General features: G+C 37.1%; 1 protein-coding gene across 4 annotated transcripts in view; it reads right to left on the minus strand.

The window, feature by feature from the left end:
* LOC135205657 (uncharacterized) overlaps positions 1-12,500 on the minus strand; it is a 911,400-nt gene that overhangs the window by 547,109 nt on the left and 351,791 nt on the right. For 3 of the 4 annotated variants that reach the window (XM_064236498.1, XM_064236495.1, XM_064236497.1), the window contains exon 4: positions 1,725-1,766. The exons of the other annotated variant lie outside the window; for it this stretch is intronic. In XM_064236498.1, the coding sequence (XP_064092568.1) occupies positions 1,725-1,766 (42 nt within the window). The remainder of the gene's footprint in view (positions 1-1,724; positions 1,767-12,500) is intronic. 4 annotated transcript variants of the gene reach the window in all.

Genomic DNA, 12,500 nt, shown 5'->3' on the forward strand with positions numbered 1-12,500 from the left:
GGCTGTGGTCGGTATCATTAATAAAGGTAGGGTAGTGATTTAAGGGGTAAGGGAATGGTAGAGGAGGAGTGGAAGACAGGGAGTTCCCGGTTAAAGGGGGAGGGGCTAATGGCAGATGAGGGAAAGGGGGAGTTAATAAGAGGCGTCGTGTGGCTGCCGATGATGTAGTGGTCAATGCCATGCAAATATCACGGAATGATTTTAAATGAAGATATCACGGGGTGCAACAGGGGGATATGTTGGGTCTCGCAGTTTGTTATTTCATTAATATCAATTACTACTATAATTACTGTAACTGTTACTTTATTGGTATTATTATTACTACCGTAAGGACAGGTAAACGTTAAATCCTTTTGGAAGTATTAATACTACTGCATCCCTAATACTACCTTCTGTAAAAACTAATAACTTTTCAATTATATTTGCTTTAAATTCCTCATTTATTTAGATATTATTATTTCTCGCATCTCGAGTGAGCTGTGGCTTAACATGTTAATAGCGCGCACACCGTCGGCACTAATGACTCCGACAACTGATGCTCACAGAGGGAGATGATGATGATGATGCTTCCAGCATCAGCGCACGTGTCTTACACGATGCTGACAAGGAAGGAATACAAAACATGGCTCGAGACATTTGTCTCGTGATGCCATAGAAGTCATGGAAGATTCTTTCTGTTACCATGCTTTAGAATTCGCCCGCTTCTTCTGTACTTTTTAAAGTTTCAACAGGCCCGATTATTAAGAGGGCATTTCGGGTGCCTACCCTACACGCCTTTGTTGTCTTACGTAACAAAATCGGACTGGCATAAGGACACAGATGTTAACAGATGTTTTAGCGAATGTTGCCAACTTTATAAACGTTAGAGTTCTTATTTTAGCATTCGTGGCCAGGAAAACAAACTACTCATGTCCTATTCAAAATAAAAACAGATCCTAGGCTCCATATTCAAATTACAACCAGATCCTACGCTCCATATTCAAATTAAAACCAATATCAAAATTAATAGCACATGGGTACATTTTACATTGGCAACTGGCTGAATCTTTTAATAAAGCCATCTCCAATCATTTACTTATACTTAAGTACATGTATACACATGAAGACATTAACTAAGATCTACACATAAAATTTAAAACACTTACGATACATTTACAGTTTTAGCTATAAAAACAATTCGCTAACACAATCACTGAATGAAAAATTGAGATACTGTAGGACATAAAAAAAGATCATTAAACATTATTAAAAGATCATGCTTTCTACCTATGAGCGTGAAAAACTGTGAATTCCAGGGCAATAATGGAAAACCATTCAGCATTAAATAAAATAAAAAAATCACGTAAAATCTTTAAATGAGAAGCAATCATAAGATTGAAAAAACCGAGCGGCTATTCTAATAAAAAAAATAAGATCTCTAAACATTAACTTTGAAAATTGCAAAAAAAGAAAAAAAATTAGGGGGCAAAAGATCACATTTCAGAATAAATAATCAAGATATTAAACGATCATAAAACATTAAAAGGAAGGTCACTAGAAATTTTATGGTAACGAAAGCTCCCAAAAACATTGAGACTAATGAAGAATCATGCATCTCTACCTGTGCTGCGTGAATATCGGAACATGCCAGAGTGGTGATATTATTCCTAGTATAGACGGTTAGTCACAACGTAGGTCCTATAAAATCTACGAACATGCATTGGAGAGAAAAAGACCCTTCGTACCAATTTGTGAGCACGTGGACGATTCGGTGTTCCCGGGATGACCTGCGCCAACGGCGTGGGAAGAGCAGAGAGAGAGAAAAATAGCTGGTTAGTTTCGGGAAGATCAAACACCCGCGAAATATGAGGAAAATGGATTTTTTTTTTCTGGAGGTTTTATTACAGGAAGATATCCACAAAAATATTAATATCCAAAATACATAGATAGAGGAAAAGATTAATGTATCTTCCGTGAGATTTACATTTTAGGAAGCTACAGGATATATAGATTTACATTGTCGAAGAAAAAAGGCGATAAGAAATATTTATTTTGCAAGATTTAATTCTGGGAAGATTTTTTTTTCAAGTATATACACTTGGAATGTAAAATAAGTTGATATTCAAACCAAGAGGGGGAAAAAAGATGAGGAAAAAGAGGAAATACGTATTTTGCAATTGTAATTTAGAACGAGACCAAAAATACTATATAACCTGGAAAGCAGAACATCCAGATATGACATCATATCCTAAGAGAAAGGTGCGTAGAAAGAAATTTATATATGTTTTAGATTTAAATGAGAAATAAAAAGAGAAAATGATTTTACTCGTAGAGTTATCCGAACTGATTATTTATATAATTACAATATTGAAAATGAAAGATTTTACTAGACATACAGGTACAAAAAAAAAAGGTCATATGACCACAGCAAGTATAGCAATATGATTATTCATTTTTCCCATAAACATTCTGCTCTAAAACGGAAATACGAAGATTAATACCATTCAGGTCACGACAGCCTATGCAAAATACAACCGAATAAAACTATGCAAAGCCCATTCGAATACATGAACAGAAAAAGAGAGATAATAAATCTATGCAAAATACACCCCAATATATCAAGATAATGAGGGAAAGAGAAAGGAAGATATGATCAATCCCAACCTAGCAATGCAATACACGAATCGGCTTTACCAAGCGTGACAGTACTCCAGGGAAAGGTACACACACACACACACACACACCTTGATACCATCGAATGCACAGAGAACATGTTGCCAAGGTGATCATTTATACGGCTGAACAGAGGAGAAACACTATACCCACACATACAGCGAAATGAAATAAAAATATACCTAGGTGGGTAATCTACTGGGTCATCTAACTACTAAATCAACCTAAAATGCGCCCACCGATGACATTACAGAAATGGTAGTAGCACTCGGGGTCATATATCTGATGGTGTTTACATACAAGCTCATCCTCCCCCCACCCCACAAACCCCCTCCACCTCCAAATCTAGAATAGGTACTCCCTAGCATTACTTGGATGAAAAGGTATTCTACAGGTGTTCCCCTCCCTAACGCGAGGAGGTAATTCAATTCTACCAACGTTTTTTCTCTCCTTCTTCACAATTCCTCACCAAGCTGAAATAGAATTATTTTAATGTATTCTCTCTCGACGAGATAATCTTTCACCTTACTGGGGTGGAACTGTATTTCTCTCTCTCTCTCTCTCTCTCTCTCTCTCTCTCTCTCTCTCTCTCTCTCTCTCTCTGATAAACCAACTGTTTCACTTCCGTATCCTCTTCTGACCCTCCTACCTCTCCTCTCCCCGCCATCATTCCCCTGCCTTCCCCCACACTCCCCCTTCCCCACCCCCATTCGATTTTCTCTAGGCGTTTGAATGTCGCTGTCATTGATAACATCCCGGCATTAGTCAAAGTGGGTATAACACTTCCCAAGACGCCTGGGGAAACGTCTTCCATTTTTCAAATACGCTGCGTCTTCTATGACTTTTTTTTTTATCTTTTTATTTTCAAGTTAATGGCTACATATTATCACTTTCATGCTTTCTTTTTTTGTAAGACTGTAATTACAGAATGTCGTTCTTCAGCTTTCTTTTAAATTTCTAAAAATGTTTTGCTACATATTTTTCAAGTTTTCTTGTTTTAAAATGTTAATATATTTATTTCCGCCTTCGATATGTATGAAATATATTTAGTAAGTATTGTTACAATTAAACGCACGCAACAATTACTAATTATTAACCGACACGAGGTCTAAAATAAAATAGTCTTTTCATTCATATACTATCTTTTCGTCTCGCATTACAATTCACGCGTATAGTCTATGAATACAGTTATATAAAAATAAAACGAATAACCTTAAAAACACTAAATATACGAACCGAAAGGTAGCTACGGCTAAAGGAAACCTGCTTGGACGTTACCCAAACCAACGTCATGAAAAATTCAATACCATTCCACTGAAGACGCACTCATGTCGGATCGAACATATCGACACAGAGCAGAAATTCCTTTCGAATCACACACTACATTATTTATACACCGACTAACCTATACAATGAATAATGAATGAACACTGACCAAAGGTGGTTTCATACACGTGACGGAATCAAATAAACGTCAGTTCGACTGCCAAACAAATGCTTTGTTTCAATGGTAATGCGACTGTCTACGCTTACTACAAATGAATTCACGTACATTCTACCTTGTTTGAAGGACACAGAGTGAATGGATAACATAAATGAATTATATTTTCTTCGCATGATATAGTACATAGGCATACACATTTACAATAATATAAAACTGATGAACTGATGCCTGACATTTGTTAAATCTAAAATAAACAAGAGGAATAATGTAGAAAAGTTTTTAACTTATTTTCACAAATGCTACAGTACCCAAGAAAAGGTGTAAAAATAAAAATATCATTGCATTTCATTAATAACTATATCATTTCCCTTTATAACTACTAAATTTCAAGAGACAGAAGAGTTACAATAGAGAAAAACTGTACAATATGTACAATACAAGCAATGTGTGTGAACTGAAAAGACTGCACGCTATGCCAAGAAAGAGGTCCTTAACCCACCTTAGTCACAATAAGTACAGTTACTCTCCCATTTTAAATAGCTAAAGGAGGAAAAAAAAACACCTCCAGTTATTCAGTACATCCACAGCTACCATCATCATCATCACGATTTCTGGACAACAACAAGGAAAACAAAAGTTCTTTTGGTTCAAGGATGCAACTTCTTTTCTTCTATGAGTCACTTTAGAAAAACGGACATTGCAAAACCTTGAAAACAAACGGACGTAGTATAAAAGACTGACATACAATTTTAACCTGGAAAGACCAATGTAAAAAAATAAAAAGGGGGGGGGGAGGAGGAGGAGTAGAAAAGTATGAATCAAAAGCCCCCTTTCACGATACAGTGCATGGGAAGGTGCAGACTGCAGAGGAATCTTCCCTTTTCACTATAGAATGGGTAACTTCCCTAGCACTAAAGGATGGTTTAAACCTTCCCAGAGGTATGGGTTTAGGTTAGGGGTTGCCCACAGGTTTAGGGGTGGAGAGCTTTCCTGTGGACAACGGTTAGAGAAAAATTCTACGTTTCATTTCCTAGCTTACGGTAAAAGCTATTCCTCTCTCAATGCCGTAATGATTCAGCAGATCCAGAAAACAGTTTTCGCTTACTGAGGTCTTTATTCCACGCATCAGAAAGTTCTTTATGCTCGCAGAGAAGCCAGTTGGTCAAGCCATTTTTAGTGTAACGTCACAATAGGAACAAGGGAAGTGCCTCGCGTAAAGAATACTATTGTAAAACCATGCCCGGCCAATTTTCTCTTGATATATGGATTAATGACAGTGAATTACATCATAATTCACTTTCACACCAACGCCCATGCAGAAATTAAATGCCATTTACATACATACATACATACATACATACATACATACATACATACATACATACATACATACACACACACACACACACACACATATACATATATATATATATATATATATATATATATATATACTATATCATATACATATTATTAAATGCTTCAGTATCTAATTTTGGGCATATATAATACAGTAATACATACCATACTTGCATCCGTTTAACAGTAATCATTATAACTTGAATTGAGCAAGCCTAACGTTTTCCCTTTTAGTATTAACACAAAAATTGGTTCCAAGCTTCTCTAATTAACATTCGTGATGTTAACAACAGAATCAATACAATAATACTGTAAAATCCCGGGAAGATGTTCTGGGGTTAAACGCTTCAAGATATTGCTGCCTTCATAAATTAAGTACTGGTTTGCCTATTAATCAATCAAACGTGATGTGGTTTTAGATGTCTAGAACCGAATATGAAATCCCTGAACTTCCAAGTTAATTTGAGAAATTATGTATAATCAAGTACCAAATTCATTCAATACTTGTCAACAACCACTCACAACGATAAATAAAGAAAAGAATGCATCCCTTCTAATGCTACCGTATCATCAACTCTTATAGCAACATATAGTTCACCATTCTTTACGCAAGACCAAACCATTGAAAAAATGTGACGTCAGAAGCTGATTTCCAGTGTATTCGTCTAACTGCATAAACTGACAAGTGCACTCGAACTTTGGAGCTTTTAAATTTGAGAGTTAAGTGAACGACTGACTTGCCATATCCTAAAGCATAAATTGAGTGAAAGGTATTTTTTAAATAATAAAGGATAATAAATAGCTTATATATAACAAACAAGCTTGTTAAGAGAGAACACGATATTGAGGCATTTAGCTTCACCACCACCAATAGCCAGACTCATAAGCAACAGCGTAAGACTCCCCTAATGGACCACAAAACCAAGAATAAAAAGTACTAAAAAGTACTTAAGGTATATTTACCAAATCTTTAAAAGATAAACAATTGAAATTAGAAAGTTTCCTCCCTGATCACGGGAACAAAAAAGTGTCATTAATTAAGTGAAGACTACCGTAAACTGCCGTGAAAGTTTACATTCAAACAAGTGAAAAATAGTCGAAACCTGCAACCAACCTGAGTAGTCTGGTGCGACTATAACAGTGGGTCACCGTGAGGCCAGAGGGCGTTTACCATAAGAAAGTTGCAGGACTGACTTGGGACTGACCGCCGGGAAAACGTCTTCATTCAGAATAACACGAATAGCCGAAGCAGTCTGTTATTTCCCGTTCCGGTACGAAGGAAAAAAAGTCAGTCTTAATTCTCTCTTATTTCTTTAATAATAGCACCTTAGGTTCTGCGCATGACTGTCCAGAGACTGGGAAAACGTGGAAGAGACTAAACAAGTTGAAATGTTTCTGCATTTACTCTGCTTTTTCTATATATATATATATATATATATATATATATATATATATATATATATATATATATATATAGATGGCTAGAACGCAACAGAATATAAGACCAAGGCCAAAGGCCAAGCGCTGGAACCTAAGAGGTCATTCAGCTCTGAAATGGAAATTAAAGGTATAACAGGAGGAAAATCTTGCACTCAGAAACAATATTGTCAGGAGTGGGTAGAAAGTAAGAAGCAAGAAAAAATATGGAAAAAGGCACAGTACAGAGAATGAAAATGGTTGCAACTAGGGGCCGACGGGAGGCAGCGATACTGCAGAGAACCTTGAGAAATACCTACAGTGGGCGGCGTGAGGTGCACTGACGGCACTGTTCCCCTACGGACCAGATCTCTAGAGAGACAAAGATAGATAAGTGTGTGTGTGTGTGTGCGTTTAAAGTTTGGATGTAAATGGAAGAAACCCTACTTTGGAGATATCATCTTTATTGTATCAGATCTCGCCACATCAGTTTGGAAGTAAAATGGATTTTGTGCATATGTTTCTCAAACTCCCTATTAAATGTAAAGCATTGGTCAGTTCAAGCTAGAAATAATACGGAAATGGTCCGTTGTTTGCTAGCTGCTGGTACGATATCAGACCATGGGCTTTTATAACGTAAGCCCATCGTCCTGCCACTGAGTTATGGCATCCACCAGGAAGTCTTGGCTTTGCCTTCATTGCCGCTTGCCAGTACCCAGAAAATTGGTCCACTGCCTAGCTAGGTGTCAAAACCTAGAGGGAAATGAGTCAGCTATCTTGCTCCTCTATCCTGATATTTAGTACTGATCACAGGTGAATGAGGACAGTTAATTCGGGTGACCAGAAAGTTTTAAAGAAAGATATAAGTGTGGAATAGCGACGTTGGTAGGGAATGAAATGGCGGTGGTCATTGTTCTAGTTCTTGTCTAACCGTCCCCCAAAACTTTAAAAACATTACAAAGGTAAACGAACACCTGAGAGAGAGAGAGAGAGAGAGAGAGAGAGAGAGAGAGAGAGAGAGATACTCTCATTTCGCCACCAGACAGAAAGATTTCCTATTGAACGCTGCTGGAAAATGAGTTCGATAAGTGCGCGGCGCACCCAGCAATTACTCGGAATTTCTCCGACCCAATCGCACGGAATATCAGGGCGACAAAACACAATAACGACGCATAACTGCCTTCGTTAGAAGCTTGGAATTGGATTTAATTGCTCCCCTTCATTAAGAAAAGAACGACACGAGGACTCTGCGTGAGGATTACCTCTTCATTGTCCTAATTACATTTTTATAATGGTTGTCAGAGTGAAAGAGAAAAAAGTAATTTTCTCTGAAACATTTTAATCATTTGCTCACTCAATTTTTACAGGCTTCTTTGTGACTCACTGACTCAAAGCACAATTTCCCCTCGAACGTTTGATAAATTTTCTATTTTTCTTCGTTCATTAAACCATTATCTATTTTTGACTCCCTTTTCTCACGAAAAATAGCCAAAACAAAACAAAACAAACTAACTACCAATTGGACAGCACAGGATGAAAAACCACGGTCTCTTTCTTTTCTAAAACCTCAGTTTTGCTTGAATAAAAAGAAAAAACGATTTTGTACTTACAAAACACGAAAAAACTAATTTTTTCTGCATATTTCCCTCTTAGCAAATTTTTCCTCTTTTTTTCTAATATTCACAAAATTTTAAGTGACCTGACAACAATACAAATTGGTAGCGCAACTTACAACATTAAAGCAATCAATAAGCGATCTATGCAAAAAGAGCAAACCATGAGAATTTCATGTTGTCTGAAAAAGAGGCAATATGAACAAAAGACGCTAATCACAGAGAATAAATAATGATCTCCTACCATGCAAAGAACAAGTAAACATCGCCTTTGTTTACAAACAACAGTAACTCCAACTGGGATCGCAATCTATCCCGCAGGGGAGAGATTATCAAGATTTGCCTATTCAAAGAATTTTCTTCCTTTTTTTCCTTGCTTTTTCTCAGGAGCGCGGATACTGTACTAAGGAACAATGCTCAGATATTCCAAAAGTATGCGGTGGTAATGAGGAATCGTTAATCGGATATTCGCTGTGTAGATTTCATTTCAGCTGAGGGAAATTCGTCTCCCATTTGCTTGGTTTCATGCTAGTAGCTGCAGTGATGGAATTCAGGATGTGTACATACATTATGCCAGGAAAATTTGGCTTATATATATATATATATATATATATATATATATATATATATATATATATATAAAAGCTAAATTTCAATGACAGAATGAATCTATACGTCATATATACATATAATATATATATTATATATATATATATATATATTATATATATATATTTGAATATATATACATATGTACGTATGCATGTTTGTATGTATGTGTGTATGCGAGTAATTTCCTCAATCAACGTGTAATCAAGACAACCCAGAATTATTACGATGTGTGATAATGTAGGTACGACGATCATGGTCTCAGACCAGGGTTACGATACAAGAAATTCACTTTTTGCGTGACAGAACGACATTCTGAAGGTGTGTGTGTGTGTGTGTGTGCGCGCGTGTATGAGAGAGAGAGAGAGAGAGAGAGAATCTTAACAAGCGCATGGAAATCAAGCTGATTCTACCTTCCACTATGCTAACTAATCGATCACACAGGAAGAGATCGGGGGGAAGGGGAGGCAGGATTAAAACTGACTTATTGCCGGGTGCTGCCCCCCCCCCCCCCAAACCCCAATAATGATGAATGACGTCGGGTTTATCAGCTGGCGTTATCAGGTGAGAGGTTAATTAACCTCGGACTGATAACAGCAATTCTCCTTCTGGCTGGGAGATGTTCTCCCCATACGCTATAGAGAGCTCGCATTTGTATGCCCCGAGTGCCAATCGTGCCTGCGGGGGGCCACAGCATAAAGCCGAATGAACACGGGACTCCTCCCCCCATCATGGACGTAGGAACGGTTAAATAACGTCCGCATGCTCGTCAGGTAGGCGACGCATGTTACGGTCACAGACCAGAGGCTTATCTCTTAATTTATGCTTGAACTAGACATGTTCTGTATTTGTTACGCGTAAGCTCGGCCTTCGTTGGGACCTATACGGGAACACGCAAGCTCTGTGTAACGATGAGTTTCGAGAGTACAAGCAATAATTAAGTAAGTGGGACAGCAAGTTCTCGAACTCTGTGCACTCAAGATTTACAAAATCTTACAGGAAAACTGAATTTCGACGGGTTCCTTTATTTTGGAGGATAAAACTGAAAAATCAATCAAAAAACCTCCGCCCCCGGCCCCATAAGAAACCTTGTAAGTTATGGACCAAAATCTAATAACTGTTTTGCTATTCGCAAGCCAAAACTTTGGTATAGCCTCGATAAAACCTGAACATAACTTTTGTATTACTATCCAAATAAACAAACCGAAGAACACAAATCGTTCACCTCCTGGATAATAGTCATGATCGTCGTCATTACTATTGTCATTATCGTTATTGTTATCATTATTGCGGATGCCAAAAATAAACTGAATCCACGACTCAGAAACGTCCGATAAAGACACCGCTAATCTCTATTTCTATTATCATCAGGAGAATGGAAAGCTAATTTTTGGATTGGACAATTACAATCTGAAATGAGATGCAGCAAGAGCGTATAATTCCTCGGATGTTAATTGGAGTTTTTTGTCTCGACTCTCTGAATTTCAGTAAAGGAGGATTAAGGCAAAATCCCTTCCGGGATGTGATTGTCCTAATTACAAGTCCTCCTTTCGGCCCTGAGAGAGAGAGAGAGAGAGAGAGAGAGAGAGAGAGAGAGAGAGAGAGAGAGAGAGAGAAAGTATATAGCTATAAATTCTACATTTCATGAATAATTTGTCATACTTTATTTACGAGGCTGTTGTGTCATTATTTTAGATATCCACGAGGAGAGAGAGAGAGAGAGAGAGAGAGAGAGAGAGAGAGAGAGAGAGAGAGAGGCTTTATGAAAAAATTACAGTTCAATGGAAGCCCAGGCGAACTGAATTTTCAAGTTCACCATTACGACAAACACTTGTCTGTTGATTCGTTGTATCTATTGGCAACGTTTTTATTTCTTCCACATACTAATAGCTACCTAACCTCTATGATTTATGAATAAAAACAACAGCAAGTCGTCCTAATTCATCAAAAGGAGATCACCCTCCCCTACTTCCTAAACGGAAAACAGCCATGGAGGGGAGTAAGTGGTGGCGTGCGTGTTCTACACAGATAGCTCTCCATAGGAGCAATAAAAGAGAGAGAGAGAGAGAGAGAGAGAGAGAGAGATAAATCACCCTCTCGCCGAGCGATTTCACGCGACCCAGACCACAAAATGTTCAGACAGTCAATTTCCTCCGTATAACAACTCAACGTCGAGAGAAAAACGTTCGGTGAACACATTTCACCAAAGGAAACATTTGATCATTATTCTCGACATTTCAGCCAAAATTTCCTTGCGACGTTGACCTCTGACCCTATTTAACCCTAAGATTGGGAGAATATAAATGAGTTTTTTTTTTTTCTTTTTTTTGGGGGGGACCTGTTACAACAATCAATTGCCCGACAACTACTGTAATGGTATCAAACTGCTTGAAGTCACGTGAAACAATTTTCAATCAATCCCATGTAACAGGGATATATACATATATACATGTGTGTTCGTATATATATGCATATATGCATATATATAGCTATATATATATATATATATATATATATATATATATATATATATATATATATATATATATATGGGTGTTTGACACTGGGTATGGGGTATGAATATAAGAGATACTGACAGAAATTAAGATGTCGCACTGTGGCAATCTCCAAGTTGAAAATGGAATACAGACTCAAATATTTCACACAGCTTTAACGGTAGGTCACAGAAATAGCAACAACTTACTTGGTTTACTGTGTAATGAACTCTTTTATTTACATAAAAAAACCCATCTATTTAAGAGACGAAATATTTCACACGTCAATTCAGCCAAGGATTCTACATAATCTGGACATCGGCCCGGAAATTTCCATACGAAATTAAGCAGATATCATACATGATATTGACCGACATACGTATTGAGCAATATTTGGACGTTTCCCTGACATCAGAGAAATAAAATGAAATCAGTGGAATTAATATTGCAAAATATTCAACAGTGTCTGTAAATAAGTACGTATGTAGGTGTTTGAGAGAAAGAGTTTGAGAGAGAGAGATAATACCTATAGAACTTGAGAAATTTTTAAATTGAACGACCCACTTTCTCTCGGTAACAGTAAATAATCATACATCATTATGCTTCATTACTACCCGGGCAAGTGCTTCTAGCAGTGTGCCAAATGTCTTATTGCTTGAGTCGTTTTCAGCAGCTCTGTGTAATTGTGAAGAGAGAGAGAGAGAGAGAGAGAGAGAGAGAGAGAGAGAGAGAGAGAGAGAGAGATGAGTATGGATATCGCAATTTTTACGATAATTTTGAATAATCAATAATTACTAAAATGTCCAGTGATTTTGAAATTAATTTTTTAGGTTTTCAAACTAAAATTCATTAATTACTTCGAACTCTAACTCAATAACATCCTTCTCGGAATAAAAGATACGTCCCTGTTAA

Source organism: Macrobrachium nipponense, chromosome 24 (assembly GCF_015104395.2).
Source record: "Macrobrachium nipponense isolate FS-2020 chromosome 24, ASM1510439v2, whole genome shotgun sequence".
Taxonomy (NCBI): Eukaryota; Metazoa; Arthropoda; class Malacostraca; order Decapoda; family Palaemonidae; genus Macrobrachium; species Macrobrachium nipponense.